The sequence below is a fragment of the Artibeus jamaicensis genome, unplaced genomic scaffold (assembly GCF_021234435.1).
Source record: "Artibeus jamaicensis isolate MK-2021 breed Jamaican fruit bat unplaced genomic scaffold, CSHL_Jam_final contig_1410, whole genome shotgun sequence".
In the NCBI taxonomy this organism is placed as follows: domain Eukaryota; kingdom Metazoa; phylum Chordata; class Mammalia; order Chiroptera; family Phyllostomidae; genus Artibeus; species Artibeus jamaicensis.
The window spans coordinates 473516-501126 of record NW_026521281.1 but is presented as its reverse complement, the minus strand read 5'-3'; the positions used below and the strand labels follow the sequence as shown (position 1 = coordinate 501126).

Here is a 27611-nt window from a genome sequence, read left to right as displayed (position 1 = left end):
ATATGGCTATGTAGATAGTGAGATGAGGGCGGACTTTAAAGACTGCTGGCTGGTAGTGGATAGTCCACCTGACTATTGAAGGTATAACTTAATAGCCTTCTTGCTAGAAATGGGTGTGATGTCTCTGGAAAGTCATGCATTCATTCATTTAATAGTCCTCTTTTGGTGTATAGGTAAATAGTTCTGAGAGAAGCACAAGCATTTTAAGCATGGTTATGAATGGCTTTGAGCTTAGGCCTTAAGAGAAGACTATGTCGAATAGACAGTGGGAGTAAAGGCCTAGCCTCCAAAACCATTGTTGCCCTATTGGAACTCTAGGTCATATTGAGCCTGTTGGTGTGAGTTTTTTTGTTGTTGGAAGAGAGACATTGACTAATAAATACATTGCTTTGTTGAGTAGACATCTTACCCTTGTTTGAGTTAGGCACCTGTACCCTCATTCTAGCAGCATCTTCTGTTTTGATTAAAATGTTTATGGAAAGGAGGGCACTCTAAAAGAAAGCAAGACTATTTGCAAAGGAGTCAGAATCTTAGTGCTTCCTTGCCATACCCTTGACTGTCAGCCAGCCCATTGGGATAGGGTTCCCTTTCCTTGCTATAAGCCTTAAACGTGGTGGGGGCAGGTGCTGGTTTCCAGTCAAGCCGTGTACATTCATCTTCATACAACTTCTTTTCCACCTGGATACCTTACAGATACTTTAGATCTAACACGCCCAGATTTCAAACTCTCGTGGTATATTGGCATTTTCTCAAGCCCCCCATGTTTTCACTCTCTGTGATTTTGGGGGGATATCATATGTGACTGTGTTCTATCTGTGTTTATCCCCCATCTCTAAAGTGTATTATCTTCTCTTTATCATTTTTATGTTGTTCTAATACACTTGATTTCATTTTCCCACCACCACTATCCTCTGCCCTACCCATGCCCACCTCCCACCCTCAATCCTACCCCCTTTGGCTTTGTCCATGGGTCTTTTATAGACGTTTAAAAACATCTTTTAAAAACATCTTTTATAGATGGTTTTTTTTTCCTGTAAATCTTTAATATTTTATTTATTTATTTTTAGAAAGAGGGGAAGGGAGAGAGAAGTAGAGGGAAAGAAACATCAATGTGTGGTTGCCTCTCATATGGCCCCCACTGAGGACCTGGCCCGCAACCCAGGCATGTGCCCTGACTGGGAATTGAACCAGCAATACTTTGGTTCCCAGGCCTGTGCTCAATCCACTGAGCTACACCGGCCAGGTATACAAGTTCTTTGATGGCTGTTTCCCTTCTTTCCCCCATTATTTCCCTTCCCCCTCACCTCTGGTTATCTTCTTTTTTACTTACCAAATTCTGCGAGGCCAGCTCAAATGCCTTGTTCTTAAAAGGAGCTTTTCCTTTTACCTCCAAATAGGTAGTCAGTCTTTTGTATTCTCCCAACAGTTTTGTTAAAATTACTTGTACATTCTAATGGTTTTCCCCCACTAATCTCTATGCTCCTTCAGGGTAGGAGCAGTGTCTCATTCAACAGAGTATCTCAATCACTTTGTGTGTAGTCAGTAATCAGTTAATAAATGTTTATTTAGTGTGTTGATGAAATGAACCAAGAGCATTAGATTAATGATTTTCCTGAGTCTTGAGTGCCAAGAGATCTGGTCCCAGTGAAATATGAATGAGAGTGAAGGGATAGGGAAAATCTCTAGACCCACACCATTAATACTCTACCATAGTGTTACTTTTATGTAGCTTCTAAGCTGCAAAGGACTCTAATAGTTGCTATCCCATGATATTGATGTTTTTCTATACTCTGCGCAGTTTGGGTATTTGTCACTACCTTATTCATACAACATACCTAAGAGTCTCGCAAATGTTTATACATACATACTTGTCCACCTCTGCCACCTTTAGAAGCCTCAGTTGGGTCACTACATGAATTATTAGGGCTGTAAGGAAAAGCGAGAGACTATCTAATAAACTCAACCTCCATTTTGAAAGCTGCAACATATTAATGGGTTATCCCAGACAGTAGTTACAATAGAGGTTGCTGTACACTTTCTGCCTCTATAGGAAGAGGCTTGGAAAAATTTGCAATGTGTGCCAGCCCCTCCCCAAAGGTCTTATTTATTTATACCTGCCCCCAAACAAAATTCTTCAGTGGAACTCTCAAACAAATTCCTGTCTCCTGTGCCTTAGTCTGTTTTCCAGTGCCTTAAATACATATGAGTACACTTTTCCGGTATCTTTATCTAGGTATAATTTCTGTACAAGCAACTGCACAGATTTTAAGTTTTCTCTTTGCCCACCCTAAAATGAGGAAACTAATTTTGTTTCTATCATCATAAAATAAGTTAGCCTATACCAGAAGATCATTTAAATAGGATAAATGGAGTCTTACATGTGTATCATCTGATGTCTGCTTTGTTTACCTGGTTTCTGTTGCTCATTATGTTTTTGAGGTTCATGTTGTTGCATCTATGAGCATCCTTTTTGTTGATTAGTATTCTATTATTATATGAATATGCTACAGTGTTTATCCATTCTCCTGTCAACTTCTGAGTTTCCCTTTTTCCCCAGGCTAAGACATTGTTCTTGTTCCTGTTTTTTCCCAAAATCTGCAGCTAATATTTGGAAATGATATTTGTATTGGACTTTGAGACATGTGTTTTTTTGCTAGAGATCTGGAATAAGGAGATTTAGGCACTACTGTATCCGCCCCCATGCGTACAGTTCTGTTCAATACATTTCGAGGCATTCACCACAAATGGTTCTGAATACTTGTCCTTTGGCCTCTTCTGCCTTCTAAATCTTTTGAGCTCAGCAAAACTGATATTGCTAGGAATGAATATACTTGCCAGTAAGTAACCAGGGGTTTTAATTGGTATAATATGTCGTTGGGTTTTTTGTCTATTTATTTGTTTGTTTGTAAAAGGTCAGTTTCTAATCTTACCCCAAACAACTTGAGAGGTAGAGGTTATATAAATCCAGGTGGTCTTGGGAACATGAATAGCAGCTGTCTAGGCTTTCAAGGCAGCAAATGCGAAGAAGCAGTTGTTTCCTGTATTATGACCCACTGGGAGGGCTTCTTTGCCAAGGCAGCTATGTTTCCTCAAGAGCTGGAAGAGACCTAGTTCCCCTGTTCACCCCCTCAAGAACCGCATGAGGTCAGTTGTATTATATACTATATTATGACATTCAACTGGAATCCTCCTTGACTTCTGATTAAGGGCGTCAGCACCAAAAATACACATGTAAAACTGGCCAGAGTAAAATTGAGTTTGGGAATGTGTACATGTTTTGGAGAGAGGTAAATAACAGGAAGTTTAATTTGACAGTTAAGGTAAAGTGTTTTGTTCATCTTGGGAATGCAGTCTTGTATCATTTCAAAAAGGCTGTGAGTCAGTTTCATGCAAAGTTAAGATTAGAATGAGTTTTCTTAAAGCCAGTTGGTAGGGGGATTTCTGCTGGAGAGAGCGCATCATTTTTACTATTCCTATATGACATTCCGAGCCTGGAAGCCGAAAGTTGAGGGTAGGAAGGCAACTGGTATCTGAACAAATTTGTTCCTGGAGTTGGATTAAAAACTGTTGGTTTGATTTCTCTCTTGTCCTCCTCTCTGACTTCCATTTAGTAAATGAAGAAGTAGCTGGGTTCTATTTCATGGTGATGCTTTGGCTCTTTGCCGTTATATATGGCTTCAGCAAAGGGGCAGATGTCTTAATAGGCTAAAATCACACTTCTTGCCTCTTACCTGTGGAGATGGATTTAGTTTCTTTCCAAACAGGTGCAACCCAGCTTGGGTAGATACATTGGTGTAAGTAGGGAATACTACAGTGGTTCTGCAGGGGGAACTTAAAGAAAGGTTTGCAGTTTTCCCATGGAATCCTTTCACCCCTGGCTTTTGGCTTCTCCCTTTGTACAAAATTCCTTCTCAAATTCTTCACTGAGCAAGTTCATAACATCCTACCCAAACCCTACCTCTGGATATTTCATCAGTGGAGTCATTTGTGATGCCTTTCCACTCTTTTTGCATAGTTTAGTTTAGATTTTGCTGCCAAATGTCTTTGTGCCTGGCAAACCTGTATTCACATTTTATCTTGTTCAGAGGCGAGAACTACTAGCTTCTTGCCAACTTTTCTGGTTCTCTCTCCAACTACTTCACCCTTGTTCCATCTCTCGTTTTTCCCCCAAAATCTCTTCCAAGGGCATATATAGCCAAAGTGCTCCTTATTTGACTCAAGTTTTGTCCCTACCTCTAGGGTTTATCTTTGAGATAGATTGTGGTTTTTTCCCCTTTGTTTATTTCTTATAAATGCTAAGATATAGCTATTGTGGTAAAGGCTGCATTTTCTGTGGTTGCGGCATTATTGCAGCCTTTTCATCTGCAGTGCAGCTTTGACGCATCTGAAACAAAAGGCCTGATCACAATTTTTGGATAGTTCAGGGACTGTTGTGACAATAGCACTGATTGTCAGGGAAGGAAACCTGGGGTGTTGGCTTCATCTTTGACCAACTTTGACTGTTCTGAACAGTTTGTCAATCTAAGCATGGGATTTCAAGAAAAATAAAATTCCATTTCCTATTCTCTAACTTCAAACCTGATGCAAGAACATGGTAAGACATTTATGAATTTGTTTCTTTATCTACCGTATTTTGCCATATATAATGCACTCCCATGTAAAATGCACCACCATGTTTTTGGCTCAAACTTTCAGGAATATCTTTCATTTTAATTTTTTAATTCAATTATTTTATTTATATATATTTAGAAACAAAACCGATTATCGTAATCTGGGGTATTATTTTGCATATGAATCTCATTACTGCTTTCTAGAGTTACACTTCTAGCACATAAGCATAAATAAAAGAATTAAAAACATTTATATAGATACAGAATTAGTACTGCCCATGTATAATGTGCATCCTTATTTTTCCCTCAAAATTTTGGGCAAAAGTGCGCATTATGCACAGCAAAATACAGTTGCTCCTTCAAGCAAATGTTTAAATACTCTCTTACTTGAACTTGCTTATTTTTAATATTTTCACATTGATAAATTCCTCCTATGGTAGTTTGCCTTAAAAATAGGTAATATGTATACTAGAGGCTGTAAGTCTTATGTAGAAAAGTGTCTAGAATTTCATGCTGTTTCCCTTCCCTCATTTTGTTCTCTTGCATTGATATTGTGGATTTTTGTGTAACTCACTTTTTCTCCTTTAATAGGGTTGTTGGTACAGAGGAACGTATTCCTATTCCCCTCATGGATTACATCCTTAATGTGGTAAGATTTATGGTAGGGCCAAATGAGTAAAGGTTTGTGATTTTTCTGGGAAATGTGTGATGTTATTAAATAGTCCAGTGATTTCTGTGTTTTTATTTTAACTAGGGCCCTTAACATGCAGAGAAGCAGGGAAAGATGTACAGCCCTTATTTTCTGAGACTGGTTTGCCAAAAATTTGCTAGTGCTCCCCTTTTTTTGGATATACCCAATTTTCCATTGGTTGTGCTATTCTCTGTTGGAATCCAAACAGGAAGAATGGGATTTGTTGGGCCAGTTCAGTATTATGTTCTTTGAATGTGTCCATATATATTTTTCACTGTTACTTGCCTTTTTTTTTTTTGTTAACTTCTTTTTAAAAAATTAATGTGGCCTTTTCTTTTAACTTCCTGTGTGTCTCACAGGAAAAGTGAAGCATTTGAATTTTCCCAGAATTGTTTACTTCTAAGGGGAAGCCCACTTAGCATTTGTTCTAGCCCATTAAGCACTTCCAAGACTTCCAGAGATGGTTTTTCTTATGCCCATGTTGTTGTTGTCCACATTTTACTTTCTTGCACTTACAAAATACTTTATTTGGTCCAAATCTTTCTTCTAGAGTTCTGAGTTTGCATTATGAACACATTTGAGGGAAAGTATCCATGATGTTTGCTTTAGGGGAGAGATAACACATTATTGTGCAAGGAGTGCTAGGTGAGGAAATTAAGAAATTAGACTTGATTCTGCCATTGTGTAGCCCTGAGCAGGTCATTTAACCTCTCTGTGCCCTCAAATTATATGACTTGATGTGTGGCTGAAAGGGAGATTGGGAAGGAGTTATAATTATTGTTTATTTTCTGAATGTTTATTTTCTGAATGTCTATATAGATCTCTCCCTGTTTACCTGAAGTTTTGGTATTCTAGAAAGTACCGATTCTGTGACTACAGGGCTATATCTGTCCTGGTCTTTTAGTTCCAAGTGTTGGACTCTAACTATTTTTAAATGTTTTCTTACCTAGATGAAATTTGTGGAATCTATTCTAAGCAACAATACAACAGATGACCACTGCCAGGAATTTGTGAATCAGAAAGGACTCTTGCCTTTAGTTACCATTTTGGGTCTTCCCAATCTGCCCATTGACTTTCCCACATCTGCAGCCTGTCAGGCTGTTGCAGGTGTCTGCAAATCCATATTGGTAAGAAGCATCTGGCTGAACATTTTCATTTCTTTTTTGAAATCTATTGCAATACTTTCACCTGTATGTTACTACTATGGTTTCCCTTTACCTTCAACTAAAAAATAATCACGAAATTTGTAGTTATGGTACTACAAGTAAATTTCATGACCGATGAATACTGTGCCACATTATTTCTCATTGAAAAGTTGAAGTGTTTGTTACTTGTTCCTGGAGTTTGGTATATAGTTCTAACATTTGGGTTTTGGGGAAGGGACCATCTCGAAGAAAGCTTTGGAGCTGGGCTTAATTAGCATGTCATCCTTTGCCGTAGATGCTTTTCACACAATCTAGTATTGTTTAGCCTTTTCCTTTTCCTTTTTCAAACCTGATAGTCATGAGTTTTAAGCATAATCGACCTGTAGTTTATTGCTCAAATTTTGCCAAAATGTGAGGTTCGTTTATTTATTTTTAAAATGGAAAACTACATGTAACATGCTATTTACCAATTCAACTATTTTTACGAGTAGTGTTAAGTATATTAACATTGTTGTGCAACCCATCTACAGAACTCCTTTCATCTTGGAAAACTGAAATTCTGTACTCATTAAGAACTCCCCATCTCCCTCTCCCCACTCCCAGCTCCTGATAACCACCATTCTATTTTCTGTGTCTATGAATTAGACTGTTCTGGGTACCTCATTTAAAATGTACTTCGTGAGGTATTTGTGCTTCTGTGGTTGGCTAATGTTGCTTAGCATAATGTCTCTTAAGATTCACCCACACTGTAGCATATGTCATAATTTCCTTCCTTTTGAAGGCTGAATTTACTTCATTCTTTTTTTTTAATTTTATTTATTTTTCAAGTACAGTTTTCTGTCTATTTCTCCCATCCCAGCCCACCCCGCTCTGTGCTCCCCACCTCCCTCCCATTTCCACCTCCCTTAGTTCTTATCCCTGTGTCTTTCATACTTGTTCCTCCAAATCCCTCCCCCTTTTTTCCCCTTAAATTCCCTCCCCTCTGGTCACTGCCCCCCTGTTCTCTATTTCAGTGTCTCTGTTTTTATTCTGCTTGCTTGTTTGTTTTGTTGTTTAGTTTCCTGTTAAAGGAGAGATCATAGGGTATTTGTCTTTCAACACCTGGCCTATTTCACTCAGCATAATGCTCTCCGGTTCCATCCATGTTGTTGCAAAGGGTAGTAGCTCCTTCTTTCTCTCTGCTGCATAGAATTCCATTGTGTATATGTACCACAATTTTTTGATCCATTCATTTATTGACAGGCATCTAGGTTGCTCCTAACTCTTGGCTATTGTAAATTGTGCTGCTATGAACATTGTGGTGCATAGGTTCTTTGAAATGGATGTTTTAGGATTCTTAGGATATAATCCTAGCAGTGGAATTGCTGGGTCAAAAGGCAGGTTGATTTTTATTTTTCTGAGAAAATTCCATACTGTTTTCCATAATGGTTGTACCAGTTTGCAATCCCACCAACAGTGAACTAAGGTCCCTTTTTCCCCACAACCTCTCCAACATTTGTTGTTCGTTGCCTTTTTTATGATAGCTACTTCATTCTTGTATAAGTCACATTTTGTTTATGGATAGTAATTCATTGATAAACATTTGGGCTGCTTCCACCTCTTGGCTGTTACTAGGAATTACTGCTGCTGTGAACATGAATCTGTGAATATTTCAAGACTCTGCTTTTGTGTGTGGTGAGAATGCTTAAGATTTACTCTTTGCAAATTTGAAGTATATAATAAATAACATTATTATCAACTATAGTCACCTTGCTGTACATTAGATCCCCAGCAATTACTCATCTTATAACTGCAAGTTTGTATCCTTTGACCAATATCTCCACCTTTCCCTCCAGCCCCTGGCAACTATCATTCTGTTCTCTAGTTCTGTAAGTTTGACTTCTTAATATAAAAGTGAGATCATACTTGAGACCTTGCTTTCAGTTCTTTTGGTTATATACCCAGAAGTAGGATTGCTGAATTATATGGTACTTTTGGTTTTAATTTTTCGAGGAACTATATATACTGTTTTCCAAAGTAGTACCACATTTCACATTTCAACCAGCAATGCACAAGGATCCTGATTTGTTTACATCCTCACCAGTACTTAACTATTTTCTGGGCTTTTGATAGTAGCCAAACCAGAGTGTGTGAAATGAGATCTCATGGTTTTGACTTGTTTCTCTGTAATGATGTTGAGTATCTTTTCATTTGCTTATTGGCTGAATATCTTCTTTAGAGAAATAATGTCTGTTTAGGTCCTTTTTCCATTATTTAATGGGGCTGGTTTTTGTTGTTGAATTGTAGTTTTTTAATATTAGTTCCTTATTAGAGAAATGATTTGCAAATATTTTCTCTCATTCTGTAGGTTACCTGTTCACTCTATTGATAGTTTAATTTGGCATACAAAAGGTTTTGATTTTGAAGAACTTCAGCTTATCTTTTTGGTTTTTGTTTGTTTGGGGGTTTGGTTTTGTTTTGTTTTGCTTTGCTTTTGTTGCCTGTACTTTTGGTGTTGTGTCTAAGAAATCATTGCCAAAGCCAGTAGTGTGCTGTTTTTACCTACCCTACAGCTTTTTCTAGGTGTTTTATGGTTTTAGCTCTTAAGTTCAGGTCTTTGATCTATTTTGAGTTAATTTTCTCATATAGTGTAAAGTAAGGTCCAACTTCATTGTTTTGCCTGTCGATATCCAGTTTTCCCAACACTGTTGAACACATTGTCCTTTCCCTGTTGCACCCTTGTCAGAAATCATTTGACCATATACATGAGGGTTCATTATGTGCTTTCTTTTCTATTCCACTGGTCTTGATGTCTGTCTTCATGTCAATAGCACACTTTTAATTACCGTAGCTCTGTGGCGGTAAGTTTGAAAGTCAGGATGCGTGAAACCTCCAACTTTGTTTCTTTTTTTTTCTTTTTTTTTTTTTTCAAGAGAGTTATGCCTCATTTAGAGTCCCTTAAGATTCGTATAGGAATTTAAAAAGAGATTTTCCTATTTCTTTTAAAAAACACCATTGGGATTTTTATAGGGATTGCATTAAATCTATGAAGCTCTATTAGCTGAGTTGTGCAGTAATTTCTGCTTTATATTCCATAAAAATTATGGAAAGATCCATTATTATGACGTCTACATTTAATGTTTCATTTTGCTTTACTTTTTGTGAATATTTAATTAAGTGCTATTGTATAACCAAGAGTAGGAAAGCTGCTCAATGTTTATCCTACTTCTCAGATACTATGTGGGAGTGCATAGATTTATTTAAAGCCATAGGAAAGACACATAAGTTCTCACATCTTTGAATGGCAAGCTATAGAACTCAAGAAGAAATTACAAGGGCCATGTAATCCTTGAGTCATCTCATAAAACAAATAAATTGATCAGCTAATGCCTGTGCTAGGACTGTCTCTCTTATTGTGGGGAAAAAAAGGAACATTTGTAATAGTGGTTTACTTCCATGTTTTGGAACCTCACTTATATTGCTCCCTGTTGAGCAGAGTTTGGAATTCACCTTATGAGATGGAGTCCCAGCTATGACAGTATTCCAATTTGACCATCACAAGCTTTTAAATATGATTGGCTCACCTCATTTAAAAGCTTGTCATTTGAGAAAAATAATATGTTGCTTTAGAAAGAGATGTTGAGGTATGTTATACCTGCATTCAGATTTTGACTCCATCATTTACCAAGAGACCATGACCAAGTCTGAAATTGTGAGATTTGTCATCTGCTTCTATTGTGACTGTCAAAGGCATGATGAATATGAAGTTCATTGTACATTAATGATTTAATTATTCTTATTTCAGACACTGTCACATGAACCCAAAGTCCTTCAGGAGGGTCTCCTTCAGTTGGACTCCATTCTCTCCTCTTTGGAGCCTCTACACCGCCCAATTGAATCTCCTGGGGGCTCGGTGCTGTTGCGAGAACTGGCTTGTGCTGGCAACGTTGCTGATGCTACCCTCTCAGCTCAGGCTACCCCTCTACTACATGCACTCACTGCTGCCCATGCCTACATCATGATGTTTGTTCATACTTGCAGAGTTGGACAGGTAAGAATTATCTTATGGGTGAACATGTTGGTTTAAAGCCAGTGCAATACCTAGGGCATATACCTGGCATCTTATTGTATGCAACAATTCTACCTGGGCTAAGTGCTGAAAGAACAGCTCTAGGGGGAGTTTTTTTTCCTATGGGTGACTTACATTTATGCTTCAAATTGCTGTCTAGTTTCACTTTCCCTAAGTATTTGTTTTTTAGTTAGAAGTTGAGTGATCATATAATTTGTTTTGTGATCTGGACCTTCTTCAGAGTGAAAGTGGTTGGTATTAATAACGTATGTATGTAGCATTCATATAGGCCAACTGAGATATATAGTTAACCTTTTTAGCAGTCAGGACTCAGTTGAGTGCTTATTTGGGTTATTCCTAACCTTTCTTCTACAAATGCATGAAGGCCTGGTAATGAGATGGCAGGAAGGAAGTTTGACTAAAGAACATTTAAGTCAGTGGTAATTAACAGACTACTAAAGAATTCCTAAGTGTCAGGCTCTGTGCCTGCAGTCCTTGTGAGATTCCTCTTTTTGGTTCCAAAAGGTGGGTTTATTTGTGTGCTCACGGTTTTACTGCTTTTACTCCTAAGTAATCCGTTCTAAAGATTAATGGTATATAATATTTTAGCAGTCCTGTTTTATGCTATTGAGCAGGAGTATATTCATTGAATCAAATCAAATGAAAGGCAGTTATAAACTATTTAGAAAATAGTCCTACTTGATAAAGCTTATTTATTACCTTTTTATTAAATGAGAATAAAGTTAAAATGAAGTGTTTAATTCAAGGAATTAAAGCAATCTAAATGTTTATTGAAATAGGGAAATAGCATGCCTACCACCAAAAAAACTTAGAAAGCTGTCAATAAATCTACAAAATTATTTCTGTGATTTAGAACAGAGTTGCCAATGACTGTCTTTCACTTTACAAAAACTAATGAGAAGAGATGTTAGAGGCAGATTATAAATATTGTAAGAGAATACCTTGTGGAACTGTGATCTTAAATGGAAGTTTTGATGAAATAGACAACTGTAAAAAGAACACAGAAGGGAAATAAAATCCCTATCATTTTTAAACAGCTGAAAGTTGTTTCTGAATATAATTATTCAAAGGACATTCCAAAGATTAACTTTTTTTAACTTTGGTTGTAGAGTGAAATTCGTTCCATCTCCGTAAACCAGTGGGGCTCTCAGTTGGGTCTGAGTGTTCTGAGCAAGCTGAGCCAGCTATACTGTTCCCTGGTGTGGGAAAGCACTGTCCTCCTCTCCCTGTGTACCCCAAACAGGTAAGGGAATGATCATCTCTTTTGTTACCTGTTTTCTTTCCTAACAGAAAAACTAAGCTGAATGACTGTGGAATATTGGCTTTAGTTAAGAATAGAAGGGAGGCTTCCTTGTGTTAGTCCATTTTGCTATAACAAAATAACCATAGACTGGGTTCTTATCAACAGCAGAAATTTATTGCTCAGTGTTCCGGAGCCTGGAAGTCTGAGGTCATGGTGCCGGCATGGTTAGATGAGGGCCCTCTTCCAGTTCACAGACTTGTATCCTCACATGGCAGAAGGGACTAAAGACTGTAGTCCCATTTGTAAGGGCTCCACTCTCATGACTTAAGCACCTCCCAGAGGCCTTCCCTATTAACACCATCAAGTCAGGCATTAGGATTTCACATACAAATTTTGAGGGCGGGGCACAAACATTCAATCCATAGCATTGTCCTTCCCACTTACCAGCCTAGGGACTTGATTATGAAAGTCATCTTTGATTCGATATCCCAATTATGGTGTGTCAACATGGTGGGTTTTTAAAGTTTGGCCCTGTAGTTAGCTAGGTTTAAAAAGTTGAGTTGGAAACCTTGATGAGTACTACCTCAGGAATTCGATCATTGCAGGTGTTTTATTAGGTTAACTTACCTGCTATAGGAAGGGATAGTGACAGCCAAGCAGGTTAGAGTCCAAGCACAACATAAGAGATGAGCTATCCAGGTTTTTTGGCTCACTGTTTCTCTTGTTGCAGCCTACCATCTGGGTGTGAATTTGGCCAGGCGGACATGCAGAAACTGGTTCCGAAGGATGAGAAGGCAGGTACGACCCAGGGCGGAAAAAGATCAGGTAACTCCAAGAAACTAAAATCTCAGTCATTCTCTTAAGTTCTATCTGTCTTTATTAGGTCCCTTATGAAAATTGGCTGTCTGTCATCTATGGTCCTCAATTTTTTTCCTTTCATTGATTTTTAATTATTTTTAAATTGAACTTTTTGGTCATTTTTTTTGTGTAAAAATATATACACACAATAGTAAGAATTAGAAGATGTAGAAATCATCCATATTTATGCCATAAAAACCAATATTTTGGAAGTGTCTGACTAATCTTTAACCCTGAGGGTGTATTTTATTTTATTAACATAGTTGTAATATCTTAGAAATAATACTTTGTAGATCTCATTTCACTAAAATTAAGTGCCATGTAAAGGTACAATGAATTAATTATTCCCTGTTAAGTTTCTAATGTGTATTTTGAGAAATGAGCATCACATACGTAGTTTTATGCAAGTCTAAGATTAATTCCTTGAAATTACTGTATCAAAGGGTATGATGGAATTTTAATTTTTTTATATCCTTATTTTTCAGGAGTTTAATTTTATAAGTTAAAAATGGTAAATAATTGTTTTAAGTGGCCGTGGAACATTTTAGAACCTCACTGTCCAATATGGTAGCCACTAGCCATGTGTGACTATTGAATCCTTTAATGTGGCTAAGACAACTAAAAAACTGAGCTTTTTCTTCCTCCTTTACTCTCTCCCACCCTCATTTTTCCTTTCCTTTCTCACTTTCTGTTTCCCTCTCTCTTTTTTCTTTCCTCTTGTTAAAGGGAAGGTGTTAGTCGAAATGTGCTCCCCCAGCACCTTAGAATATGACCTTAGTTGGAAATAATTTTGTAGCAGAAGTAGTTAACATGAAGTCATAGGTTGGGTGGAGAAAACTGAATTTTTAATTTTTATTAATTTAAATATAACAGCTATTACCCAGTTGTTGGAAGACTTTTAAGTATGTTTGGAACAACTTAGGTATGTGAATCTTTTTTCAACTAAATTGTATGAAATATAAACATAGATGAATTATTTTGATAAAAATTTAATGTCTTGATTAAGATGTTCTATGAAGTATAAAATAGATACCTTTTAAAATATTTAGTAAATCTTAATTACGTTTGATTGCATGTTGAAGTAACAGTTTTCATTATAATGGATTAAACAGTATATTGTAAAAGTATACCTGTTTATTTTTACATTTTAATGTGGATAATAGAAAATTTAAAATATATGTGGCTCACATTTTATTTCTGTTGAATAGTGCTGCTTTAGAACATAGCTTTTATATTTTAGCACGATTAAAGTTCCAAATTTCAAAAAGCAAAAATTACTCAGAATTTTCTGACCCTGTAACAAAGCTAAAATTAATAAAAGCAGCTTTTTTAGAAAGTTGTTTTTCCTCCTGTAGTCTGCATTGAGAAGGAAATACCTTTGAAAAACTATTAAAATGAGGTAATTTTATGTATAAAAACCTATCAGATATGCCTAAAATGGTATTGAAATTATACTAATGGTAGAATTAATAAGAAAGCAGACATAACTTGTGAGACAACAAATAAGGACTGATGTGACAGTATGGGAGACGGAAGAGAATTAATAAAATACATCACACCTCTGACAAGTTTAATTTTGGAGAAAATGGACCAAACCAAAAATTCAAATATCAAATTTAGTCAAAATATAGCAAATTTAACTCAAAGAAAATAATTTACTAAGAACTTAGAACAAAATTAGACTCACTGTCAAAGAATTGCCTCGCCTAACAGTCCAGATACATCTTTCCCCAGCAGTGTCTTTTCATACACTTAACAAAGATGACTCCATTTGCACATAGGTTTTCCAGAAAATTAGGTGATGTGTTTTATAAAGTGTGCCTAAAGCCAGTTCTTACATCTAAGAGCACACACACCAAACAGTGATACATATCTCACATTTATATATAAAAGTCCTAAATGCTAGGGTTTAGGAAATGTATTTCTACAGTGGTATAACCTATGATGTCCAATCTGAGTTTGCTAACAAGCTATAAAATTCTAGGAAGGCATGTTCCTTGACAGTACGGGGGCACCATGCACATTGTAGTCTATGTGAATGGTACCCCCTGGGTCCTACAGTGCCCTGCAGTCTTCCAAAGTTGTCCTGGGTTAAAGCTGTTCACAAACTCTCATTGAAAAGTATCAGCATTAGCTATAAAGGGCTCCAAGGAGAAGAGCATATCTGTACAGTTTGGATTTTTTGTTTGGGGCTTTTTTTGTTTTGTTTTTAGATTTAGAGAGTCATGGACATTTAAAGAGTAACGCGCACCATAGGTAGCTTTCCTTGGGACTCTTCAGCAAAAGGAATGGTTCTAGGTTAAGTGCTGGCTCAACATGGTCTTACTATTCCCCTCTCATTCTACAGATGGGGAACAGGATGCAGCAGCTGGAAGTATGGATGCTTCTACCCAGGGCTTGTTGGAAGGCATCGGCCTTGATGGTGACACATTGGCTCCTATGGAGACAGATGAACCTACCGCTTCAGACTCTAAGGGCAAATCTAAAATTACACCTGCCATGGCTGCCAGAATTAAGCAAATCAAGCCTTTATTGTCAGGTGAGTGACTATCTTTTTGCTGCTCCCTTTTCTGGCTTTCAGACCCTTGACCAATCCTGAAACAAATTGAGTTGGTATGGCATTGTAGTTTCCTTTCTGGAAGTTGAAAGCTTTGGTGGCTCATTTTTAGGTGTACTTTATTGAGTGTACACTGTGCAACAGGCTCTGTACTAACTGCTAGGGATACAGAGATAAGAGAATCACTAGCTGAACCTACTCCCTCCCTATTTAATTCCCTTCCTTCTATTCATTGTTCAACTGCAAATGGCTTCTGCTTCCACCAGTTCCACTGTCTTACAATGGTACCTACAACCTCCTTGTTGCTAAGTTGATTGTATATGTTTCAGTCCACTTGTCATTTCTCTATAGCATAATACTTGACCTACTACCTCCTTCTTGAAATGCTCTTTTCTTGATTAGTGTGGTATTAAGCTCTCCTGCTTTCCAGTTACCTGTCTTGCTGTTCCACGCAGTCTCCTTGTCCTTTCCCTGTTCCTTAAACATAGCAAGTGATAGTGTTCATTTGTGTTCTAATAAAACCACTTTGGCAACTCTGGAGATTACATTAACATAATACAAGACCACATTAAAGGTGTACACTGGCCCTGCCTGGTATGGCTCAGTGGATTGAGTGCCAGCCTACAAAACAAAGGGCTGCAGGTTTCGATTCCCAGTCAGGACACATGCCTGGGTTGTGGGCCAAGTCCCCAGTAGGGGGCACACAAGAGACAACCACACATTGATGCTTCTCTCCCTCTCTTTCCCCCTCCCTTCCCCTCTCTAACATAAATAAATAAACAAACAAATAAATAAAATTTTAATGGGAAAAAAGATGTATACTAATTTCTCTTTGCCATCTTTTGCCCCTTAATGTTAATTTAGTGGGGTCTATTTATGTTCCTCAATATTTGCCAGTTTCTGACACCTTAATGTACAGGAAAGTGAAGATGTAACTCCTGGGAATCTGGAGCTCTGCCCAAAAGCAAGCAGAAAATGGCCTTTGGCATTTCCATTTATTATCTTAAAAAACCTTCAAATTTTACATTCTGTTCTAATTTGTTTAATTCCACTTTTGTTTTAATTTGAAAGTCTACCACTACTAACCCAAATCAAAGGAAAATAGACCCAGAAGATGGCTCATGTTTATCTCCCCTTTCTTTGTTAAACCTCTTAGACTACTGTGACTTTGGAACATTTTGGGGTTTCTGGGTAGGTCCAGCTCATGCTTTTGGTGTCTGTTTCTTTGTGGTTGCTGTCCTTGCTGACTACCTTTGAATCACTGTGTTTAGCCCTATTTTCTTTTTTCTGTACATTTCCTTTTACATGTTTATTTGGAATCTGCTTTTGGGGGGTTCAGCAATGTATAATAGCAATTTTCAACATTTTTCATCTTATGGCACATATAATCTAATTACTAAAATTCTGCAGCACACCAAAAATACATATTTTGCTGATCTGGCAAAACATAGGTACAATTCTGATTCATTCACACTGGACAGCTATTGTGGTGGTGGCTGTTCTCTTTTTGTTGTTGTTTGGGTTTTTGTTCTCATTTTTTTATTTGACAGTCTAAGGGAAAAGCAGTCATTGCCCCTAACTAAATAGTCAGGTATTGCATGTTTTAAATTCTTGTGGCACACTGGTTGAAAATCACTGATATGTACCAAAAAGCATCTTCCAAAAATGAAAGTTTGAAGTATTTATAACCTAAGACCTTAAGGAAGCCACTTAAAAATTTTTATGCTTTTCCTAGCAATCTTTTTTTCTTTTGGGGCCTATATATGTCATGTTGTAATGGGACAATATATAGTATATATGACCTTTTCTGGTCTAGGTCATTAACTTTTTTGCCATTTTTAAAGTCCTCTGTAAGCATTTTAAGTGATTTCATAACCCAGCATATGTATTATTTACTTACCTAGTTCTCATGGCTATATTGCTCTCTGCAAAGGTGGTTTCAATTTATACCTCTTCTAACAGTGTGAATGTTTATCTTGTTTGACTTTCACATTTGTTATACAGGGTCTGGCACAAAAAATCCCTTTTTTATTACAAATTCTTTTAATACAAAATCATAAGCATGTAATTCTATAACAACAATATCACACTCAGGTACACCATATGACATTTTAGGTGAAATGCTCAAATTAAAACTATAAATTATTACACCCAAATTATTACCCTACCAACCACACTGAAACAGGCATTACTTCTGCAGGACCCTGTATATTGAGTATCAAGACACTTCTCTGTCTCCTGCCTTTAAAAGAGGCATTTATTCCCTATGGGACTTCAGTTTTGGATTATCATGCATAGAAACAAGTCCAATGGGAGGAAGTTGTCAGTCATAAAAATGTATTAATGGTAACGTGTCTGTTATAAGTGAAACTACTTCTGAAAATACTGTCAGCCTTATTCTAACTTTTGGATTCTAGCCTCTTCCAGATTAGGCCGAGCACTTGCTGAGCTTTTCGGACTCCTTGTTAAACTTTGTGTGGGGTCTCCTGTCCGCCAGAGAAGGAGCCATCATGCTGCCAGCACCACCACAGCACCAACACCCGCTGCTCGATCAACAGCCTCAGCCCTCACCAAGCTCCTCACAAAGGGCTTGTCTTGGCAGCCTCCACCATATACACCTACTCCTCGCTTCAGGTGAGGTTCTGCTTAAGATACAGAATCAAATTGATTCCTTCACTTCTTAAATGAAAAGAGAACCACTGAATTAGAGGATTTGGTGGTCCCTCGTTTACTCTGTTACCCAAAATGCAGTTTAAGGTACTTGCTTTGGTACTATCTAGTCTAGAATATAGAGATCTTTAAAGCATTTTTAATCAAACTGCATTTCAGTAACCTTGTATTTTTATTACAACTTAGAAACTAGAAACTAGTACTACTTAGAAACTTTAGAAATTTTAATAAGCAGTTGAATCACCCACCTGCATTCCAGTCAGTCTGTCAGTCATTTCAGTGCAATATTTAAATTTTATTCTTGGACTTCCGCCAAGATGGAGGCGTAGGTGGAAACACTTTGCTTCCTTGCACAACCAAATCTAAAAATAAGAAAGTTTTAACAATAATAAACACAACCAAACCACACAGAAAATCGAACAATACAGAGTCCGAAAATAGCGAACCACTCAGCTAAACCAGTGAGAGGGGCGAAGCCAGCAGTGGAGCGGGTCGGGCAAAAAAGATCCCCCGGCCGGGAGGTGTGCAGGCAGCCGAGGGCGCAGATCCCAGGTGTGGGCTAGCTACGGGCAGACCCAGGGAAAACTCAGAGAGGCTGGCTGTCTGCGGTTGGTCGCACATTTGCGTGCAGATAAACCAGTGAAGAGGTGAGCATTGAGACAGATGGAGCAGGCCGTGGTGGCACAGGGCTGCGGGCTCACACATTTGTGTTCAGATAAACGGGTGGGGGCGAGCTGTAAAGCAGACTCGGTGAGCAGAGAGGACTGCCATTGCTCCCTCTCTGACCCCGCCCCCACATACAGCATCACAAACCAGCGACCTGGGTGGCCCCACCCTGGTGAACACCTAAGGCACCTCTCCCCGTACAGAACAGGCAAGAACAGATCAAAACATGGCTCAAGAACAACTCAGAGCCCCAGAGCCAGTAAATCTAAGCGATAAAGAAATAGCCAAACTTTCAGATGCACAGTTCAAAACACTGGTGATCAGGATGCTCACAGAACTGGTTGATTATAGTCACAAATTAGAGGAACATATGAAGGCTAAACTAATTGAAATGAATGGAAATGCACAGGAAACCAATAGTAATGGAAAGGAAACTGAGACTCAAATCAAGGGAGCAGATCAGAGGGAAGGAAAAAATGACCAAACAGAAAAGGATGAAGAAACAATTCAAAAAAATGAGGAGAGAGTTAGGAACCTCCAGGACATCTTTAAACGCTCCAACATCTGAATTATAGGGGTACCAGAAGGGGAAGAGGAACAGCCACAAGTGGAAAACTTATTTGAACAAATAATAAAGGAGAATTTCCCCAATCTGGCAAAGGAAATAGACTTCCAGGAAATCCAGGAAGCTCAAAGAGTCCCAAAGAAGTTGGACCCAAGAAGGAACACACCAAGGCACATCATTATTACATTAGCCAAGATTAAAATGAAGGAGAGAATCCTAGAAGCAGCAAGAGCTAAGGGGACAGTCACCTACAAAGGAGTTCCCATCAGACTGTTAGTGGATTTCTCAAAAGAAACCTTACAGGCAAGAAGGGGTTGGAAAGAAGTATTCCAAGTCATGAAAACCAAAGACCTACAACCAAGATTGATTGCTCTATCCAGCAAAGTTTTCATTTAGAATGGAAGGACAGATAAAGTGCTTCTCAGATAACATCAAATTCAAGGAGTTCATCATCACCAAAGCCCTTATTATATGAAATGTTAAAGTGACTTACCTAAGAAAAAGAAGATAAAAAAGACGAACAGTGAATGGACAGCAAACTCACAGTTATTAACAACCACACCTAAAAAAAAAAAGGCAAACTAAGAGGACAGCTAGATCAGGAGTGGAACCATAGAAATGAAGATCAGGTGGAGGGTTAGCAACAGGGGAGTGGGAGAAGGAGAAGGGGGGAGAAAGTACAGAAAATAAGTAGCATAGACAGTAGATAGAAAATAGATAGGGGGGAGGGTAAGAATAGTATGGGAAATATAGAATCTAAAGAACTTGAGACACGGGTTCATGAACTAAAGCCGGGGAATGGTGGAGGAGCAGTGTGCAGGGTGGAGGGGAATGGGGGGGATAGAACAAATGTAATGGCATAATCAATAAAATAAAAAATATATTTAAAAAGTTTTTTAAAGACAGGGGAAAAAATGAATGTCAATATGTCAGTGGTATTTTATTGGTCATATAATAAAATGATAGTCTTTAGGGAATGAATGAATGAATGAATGAATTTTATTCTTGGCTTCCACACAAATTTTCCATTGTTTCTGTGTCTTCCTCAGAAAATGTTAATTTTTTTCTTTTCCCCTCTTTCAGGCTGACATTCTTCATCTGTTCCGTTGGTTTTACATCCCCAATGCTGTTTGATGAGAGAAAGTATCCCTACCATCTTATGCTGCAGAAATTTCTCTGCTCTGGAGGCCACAATGCTCTTTTTGAGTAAGGATCAAGTTGCTTCACTGAGAAACATTTCTTGGAGTTTGGTCTTCTCTGTGTGCCTTAGCAGCCTACAACTTTCTAAGTCACCTGTCCTGTGACAGTGAGATACATAGAGACCCATTGATTGTACCCTTCCACATTCTAGGCATTAGCCATATTTATCTCCATCTTCCTTGGAGGGTATGGGATTCTGCCTTTCTTAGAGGTGTTTGCAAGGATCTCTACTTTCCCTCATTTGGTTTCTAGTACTGGGTACATATTTTTCTAGTAGGCTTGTTCTCTATGTTATTCTGAATATGAAAACTTTTTGTATCTCTTGGTCAGAATTTTAAGCTAAATTTCACATTTTTGTTTTGGCTTTAAAACATAATTTTAGAAAAGGTAATCATTTTGCAGTATATATGTATATCTGTGACATTGTACATCTTAAGCTTACATGTTTGATATGTCAATCATATCTTTAAAAAGCTACAGTAAAGACCAAAAAAGTTAAAGCTAATAAATAATGGACAGACGGAAACAGTAGCTCCAAGAGGAGGGACATGTAGTGCCAATATAAAAACTGGGAACATATCAAATGTCTTTTCCGCCACCACCCTACCTAAAATACTAATGTTCTCTCTCCATACTTTCTCTTACTTGAATTTAGAACTTTCAATTGGGCTCTCTCTATGGGCGGCAAAGTTCCTGTTGCTGAAGGATTAGAACATTCGGACTTACCTGATGGCACAGGAGAATTCCTAGATGCCTGGCTTATGCTGGTGGAAAAGATGGTGAATCCTACCACGGTGCTTGAATCTCCACATTCACTGCCTGCCAAATTGCCTGGAAGTGTCCAGAATTTTCCACAATTCAGTGCCCTTCGTTTCCTTGTAGTAACTCAGAAAGTAAGTATTCAGCATTCTAAAACCAAGGGGAATTTCTCGTGCTGATGAGGTAGCTCCCACTCTTTTGTCCTCCTTAATGAAATAACTTGATTATTGGAAAAGCATTAGATTCTACTCCCAGATAGGGCTGCATTTCAGATGGAGATAGAAATTGTTTGAAAATTTTCTGTGGTGTACATACTTGAACTCTAAACTTCATATTGCTACTTTCAGGTTGGAGTAAATGCCCCTTCTGTGCTTCCTGAGCCCCTCAGTACTGACCTAGGATTTTGTTGGCAGGAACTGGTTGTGGAAGGACTATCCCCATAGGTCTTTGGCTTATTCCTCACAGGACTTTGAATTGAGACAAAATGATTTTGACACGTCTTTTCAAATGATGTATAGGCAGCGTTTACTTGCATCAAGAACCTGTGGAACCGTAAACCCCTGAAAGTATATGGTGGGCGAATGGCTGAGTCCATGCTTGCCATCCTGTGCCACATCCTCCGAGGAGAGCCTGTAATTCGAGAGAGACTGAGCAAAGAGAAGGAGGGGTCTCGAGGAGAAGAGGATACAGGGCAAGAGGAAGGTGGCTCCCGCCGAGATCCTCAAGTCAACCAGCAACAACTGCAACAGGTAGAATGCTGACCTGATACTCCAGGGCCCAGACTTTGCACCCGATAGAGTGCAGTGCTTGTGTGTTTTCTAAGTTTACATGTCACTAAGTGCATGGTCCTGTTAGCCAGGAGATAGATTTAAATTTGCCTTTTCCCTTAGTGTTTATTTTTTCATCTTTAAACAAACACATAAACCACATTTTGGAAATTACAAGCTAGAAGTAGTGGGGGGGGGGAGAAGCACTTTTAACCTTGAAAGAGTATTTAACATATTCCTCTGGGAATTTGTGTGTTCTCTTTATGTCCAATGTCCTGGTCAAACATGTCTTTTATATGTACATGCTACATTTTTTATTGTAACAGTAATAAAATACTCACTTTAAGAAAATTTAGAAATGCAGCAAAATATTTTTAAAGGAATTTATAATGTCACCACACAAGATAATTATTTTGTTCCTTTTTATTACTTAGTCCTATGCCTAATTCTTACCATAGTTAACATATAATATATAGAATTGTACTGCTATCATTAAGAAAATGGGTTTTTTAATGTCTTAGTCATTCTTTTATTGTTGGATATTAATTTGCCTATTTGATGTTGTAAAGCTGTGATATATAGCTTTTTTTGCACAAACCTTTCTGTACATTTTATGATTGTTTACTATTGTTAGAAACCTGGGTTATTTTTCCAGGCTCTTGTTCTGTTGCCAGTTTGATTTTCAGAAAAGTGAGACCAATTTTTTCTTATGTGTGATTTTCAAATTAGGATAATCTTGTTAACGACAATAACCATCGAACCCCCATTTTCTTAGAGAATGGAACTAAGAATCATCTGCCTCGTTGTGTGGCTCTAACGTTCAGATTCTATGGAAGCACCAAATAGGTCCATTCACGTTATCGGTCTTAACTTACAAATGTTCTCAGTTCATATGAAGTTAGAAAAACTTATTTTCATTTTGAAAGGGTTTCTTTCATTTTAAAATGCATTTGGGTTTCTTTTTTTACTGTGATTCTGAGATCCCTCATCCTTCTTATAGCTCATGGACATGGGCTTCACAAGGGAACATGCCATGGAAGCCCTGTTGAACACCAGCACCATGGAGCAGGCCACAGAGTACCTTCTCACTCACCCTCCCCCAATCATGGGAGGAGTCGTTCGGGTAAGTTGGCTCAGGGCCTCTAAACTTCTAAGACATTGGTTGGGCTGCTGACATGATTTTCTCCTCTCGTGCTTCTGTCACTGGTCATCCCTTCTCATTTTCAGACATCTTTGTACCACTGTTTTCTTTTCATGATAACTCTTCTAGCTCTAGAATGTAATGAGCAAAAGTTTCATATCTCCCAGCCATGCAAATTATTGGACTTCATTTGCAGAAAATTTCTTAAAATATCCACAGTCAGAAAGCCATTGAAGAGACTCTTCTTAGATGCAGAAAAGGTGGTCACATTAAAGCCTCCTTCCAGTACTTAATTTCATTGTGATTTTTTTCTCTCTGTTCTCACAGTGACCAGGTAAGCCTAGTTGGGTTTAATGCTAGAGAGCAGGATTCAGAGCCCCTTCTCTAAAGCTTGAGCACAGAGTGTCTGATTCCTTATGAGTTGGGGTATGTATATTGCTGGATTTTCTGTCGTTACTCTGTAGGATCTGAGTATGTCTGAAGAGGACCAGATGATGAGAGCTATTGCCATGTCTCTGGGGCAGGATATCCCAATGGATCAGAGGGCAGAGTCACCTGAGGTAACTAGAACATAGGGTATCCAAAAAGGGTCTGACACATTAATTTTAGTATTTCTATGAATATTTGGCTACTACTGCAAAGTAATTGATAGAATTAGAATCTAAAGACAGACATGGGAGTACTCATTTATCCCAGCCTTGTCATCACTGATCTACTTGAGGCTTTGCGCTTTTTTGTCAAATAGGAGGCCCAAAATATACTTAGTACACATTAGGCCAAACTTGGCTATCTATTTTTAGGTAACAGTTGCTCTGTTTGCTATACTGGCAGAGAATGCAGGACAATGTCTGCAAATCATTTTGTAGGATGTAATGTAGGATACTGTGAATAAGTTGGCAGTGCTTTGGGGGTTAGAGGTGTCCTTCTCTGCTTTTCTTTGTCTTGCCTTAGCCTTTGTGGCTTCCTTCATACTCACTGACACACTCTAATGAACGTATCACCCATTTGAGGAGAAGGTAGAGGGTATTCATATGATAGGGCAAATACATTCTTAGAGCCTTCCTCATCTTTCTTCCTTCAATTCTTCCATATGCTATCACTCTTTCTTCCCTGCCTCCAGGAAGTTGCTTGCCGGAAGGAGGAGGAGGAACGGAAAGCTCGAGAAAAGCAGGAAGAGGAAGAGGCTAAATGTCTAGAGAAGTTCCAGGATGCTGATCCACTGGAGCAAGATGAGCTGCACACTTTCACGGATACCATGTTGCCAGGTTGCTTCCACCTTCTTGATGAGCTGCCAGACACAGTGTACCGGGTGTGTGATCTGATTATGACAGCAATAAAACGTAATGGAGCAGACTATCGAGACATGATTCTGAAGCAAGTAGTCAATCAGGTAAACTCTCCAGCGGTCAAAAGAGAGGAGATATAAAGTGGTTTTCCTACCATCTATCAAAACCTAATTTCTTTAAAAAATATTTTTAAAAAAATATTTTTATATTTTACACAATCTGGATGTATTCTCTCTTTGAATTCTTTAGATCTGATCATCTATCTCTTTTTTGAGAGTGTTCCTACAAAAAGTAAATTAACTACTTCAAAAATATCTTTGAAAGGAAAAACAAAGCTCTCTACTTCTGGGCATTTCTTCTTAGAATCATCTTAAATGTTCAAAATGTGCCTTACTCCTGAGCCAAGTTAGGCCCCCTGGGCTAAGAGTGAATAAATGTTTTTTTCTCCCCTTAGGCAACAGTCACTTTGACAAATGAGTCCCCATCCTGATGAATAGTTGTAACCTGGTGTTTATCTTTTTTTCCATACATTTTTGTTTGTTTGTTTGTTTTTAGAGAATGAGGAAAGGAGGGAGAAGGGAGGGAATATCAATGTATGGTTGTCTCTCCTGTGCCACCCACTGGGGACCTGGCCCACAACCCAGGCATGTGCCCTGTCTGGGAATCAACCAGTGACCCTTTGGTGACCCTTTGGTTCACAGGTCACCACTCAGTCCACTGAGCCACACCAGCCATGGCTATCTTTTTTAAGTAGGGTTTTTCCACATTATGAAATTAATGTATTTATTTATAATAATAAATGTATTACTTCCTCATTATGAAATTAATGTAATTAATGTAGAAGTAGGATAAGAAATAAATTCTCAAAATTCACACACAGATTGCCAGTTCATACTTCGGTGGTATGTTCTTTGCTGTTTTTTACTATTCATGTATTCATGTTAAAGTTAAGAAGCAGAGAAAGAAACCAAAAAGTGATACACAAAATCATAACTTTAGTATATGGAAACATCATAAAAGTAAGACAAACTGGGTAAGCCATTTTTTTCACAAGCTATAACCAAGGTTTCGTTTTCTTTAATCTATATTAAAAGTATATAGAAATAATTTTAAGAAAACTAAAACCTTAATAGAAAAGAGCAATTATATAAAATTCATTACAAGAAATTTAACAGGCAAACTAAAGCAAAACCAAGATTTCTAAAATTCTAGATTTTTGTTTTTAATTCTGGGGCAAGCATATAGTGAAAAATCACTGATGGAAGTGTAAGTTGGTAGAATCTTTGTGCGTCAGAAATTTTTAAAAATATTTCCTTTACCTTAGAATTTAAGCTTCTTTTTTAAAAAGATTTTCTTTATTTATCTTTAGAGGGGAAGGGAAGGAGAGAGGGAGAGAAATAACAATGTATGGTTGCTTTTCGTATGTCCCCTGCTGGGAACTGGCCTGCAACCCAGGCATGTGCCCTGACTAGGAATCGAACCGCTATCCTTTGGTTCGCAGGCCCATGCTCAATCCACTGAGCTACACCAGCCAGGGCAGAATTTAAGCTTCTTGTAATCTAGAAAATAATCAGGGCCCTGGCTGGTGTAGCTCAGTGGATTGAGCGCAGGCCTGCGAACCAGAGGATCGCGGTTTGATTCCCAGTCAGGGCACATGCCTAGGTTGCAGGCCAGTTCCCTGCAGGCCAGTTCCCAGCAGGGAATGCACGAAAGGCAACCGTACATTGATGTTTCTCTCCCTCTCTCCGCCCCTTCCCCTCTAAAGATAAATAAATAAAATCTTAAAAAAAAAAAGAAAATCTTTAGAGATTGTCTCATAGTAGCATACATCTTCTTTTAATACAGACATTAAATCTCAGTAGTAAACATATTATTTTTCCACTCTCATTTGGCAGATGTGTTGAGGATGGAGTATTTTACAAAGTTGAGAATGTTTTTGACAAACCTTATCATATTTCGTCTGCAGTTATCTGACTTAGCCTCTCTGTTTTTCTAGGTGTGGGAAGCTGCTGATGTATTAATCAAAGCTGCTCTTCCTCTGACAACAAGTGACACAAAAACTGTGTCAGAGTGGATCAGTCAGATGGCCACCCTGCCCCAGGCATCCAATTTGGCTACTAGAATCTTGCTTTTAACACTGCTTTTTGAGGTAAGATTTAGATCTTTTCACCTCTCCGATTCATTCACCAGAGAATTATCAAATACCTATTACTTGAGACATTGGAGAAGGTATAAATATAAGGCATGGTCTCTGCATTTCATGAGCCTGCAGTTTCTAGTAGGCTGTAATGTACATAATCAAGTGCAGAATACAGCATTCTGTGCGTGAATGGTATAAAGCAGGGGTGTCGAACTCATTTGCACCGGGGCCCACATCAGCCTCACGGTTGCCTTCAAAGGGCCAAAATAATTTTAGGATTGTATAAATATAACTACTCCTTAACTATTAGGGAGTTGGCCCTTTGAAGACAACCACGAGGCTGATGTGGGCCCCGGTGCAAATGAGTTTGACACGCCTGGTATAAATGATGACATGTACACATTGCTTCTAGATCAGAGTCAGGCTTCTCAGAACAAGTGTTCATTGAATTGAGTCTCAGAGGATTGGGGGGTAGTCATTAAAAGAGGTCTTGTAGTTCTGTTGTGGAATACTTCTGGTCTCCCTAAGGAAACCTCTAAGTGGCACCTAGAGTTGGGGTAGCTGGTGAGAATTGGGTAAGGGGCATTAGATAGAATCTGACTCATCTTTGTCCCTGGTCAGTCAGCAGATTCAGGGAAAAGAGTAATTTGGTCAGGCTGTGTTTTGTTACAACCAACATAGGGATTAGTAGGCAATTGATTTCAAATGACTCTTTGTCATCATGTTTAATGGTAAAACCTGAACTTACTGGAGCAAACCCTTAGCAGCAACTTGGGAAAAGGGTTCAATATATGTGTCAAACTGTATGTCTGTAGTCTTGGTGCTTTCCCTTAATGGTAGTTCTTGTTATAGCATTTGTCAATAGGTCGCAAAGTACAGAATATCGGGGGGGGGGGTGTTCATGACATTATAGTATAAAGAGAAAAATCACAAGTTACAGTCCAGTATTTTCTTCTAGTTCTGTTTCTATATATTTTTAAAAATTGGGATCAGACTATTTTAAAAGTGTTATATTTTTCTCTCTGTATTATATTATGATTATTTTCCCATGTCATGTATATATTGTTCCATCTTTTGGACATCCCCTATTTTATTTAAGAAATTTCCCATTGTTGGACATTTCAATTACTTTCAGTGGTTTCCTGTTCTAAGTAACACTTTAGTGTAGTCCCTGTAGGGGGAATCTTTTACTGGCTGATGTGGGCCCCGGATTTCTGTGTTTAATTATTCCATTTTCCTTGGAA

General features: G+C 38.2%; 1 protein-coding gene across 17 annotated transcripts in view; it reads left to right on the top strand.

Annotated features, from left to right (window-relative positions):
• Positions 1 to 27611, top strand: part of HUWE1 (HECT, UBA and WWE domain containing E3 ubiquitin protein ligase 1) — a 150199-nt gene that overhangs the window by 72558 nt on the left and 50030 nt on the right. For 14 of the 17 annotated variants that reach the window (XM_037153689.2, XM_053667505.1, XM_037153687.2 and 11 more), the window contains 14 exons: positions 5202 to 5271; positions 6252 to 6428; positions 10231 to 10476; positions 11625 to 11758; positions 12489 to 12583; positions 14964 to 15155; positions 17591 to 17807; positions 20158 to 20280; positions 20930 to 21167; positions 21552 to 21782; positions 22801 to 22923; positions 23406 to 23501; positions 24062 to 24331; positions 26224 to 26376. In XM_037153689.2, the coding sequence (XP_037009584.2) occupies positions 5202 to 5271; positions 6252 to 6428; positions 10231 to 10476; positions 11625 to 11758; positions 12489 to 12583; positions 14964 to 15155; positions 17591 to 17807; positions 20158 to 20280; positions 20930 to 21167; positions 21552 to 21782; positions 22801 to 22923; positions 23406 to 23501; positions 24062 to 24331; positions 26224 to 26376 (2365 nt within the window). The remainder of the gene's footprint in view (positions 1 to 5201; positions 5272 to 6251; positions 6429 to 10230; positions 10477 to 11624; positions 11759 to 12488; positions 12584 to 14963; positions 15156 to 17590; positions 17808 to 20157; positions 20281 to 20929; positions 21168 to 21551; positions 21783 to 22800; positions 22924 to 23405; positions 23502 to 24061; positions 24332 to 26223; positions 26377 to 27611) is intronic. The other 3 variants (XM_037153692.2, XM_037153699.2, XM_037153693.2) reach the window with 2 other exon arrangements.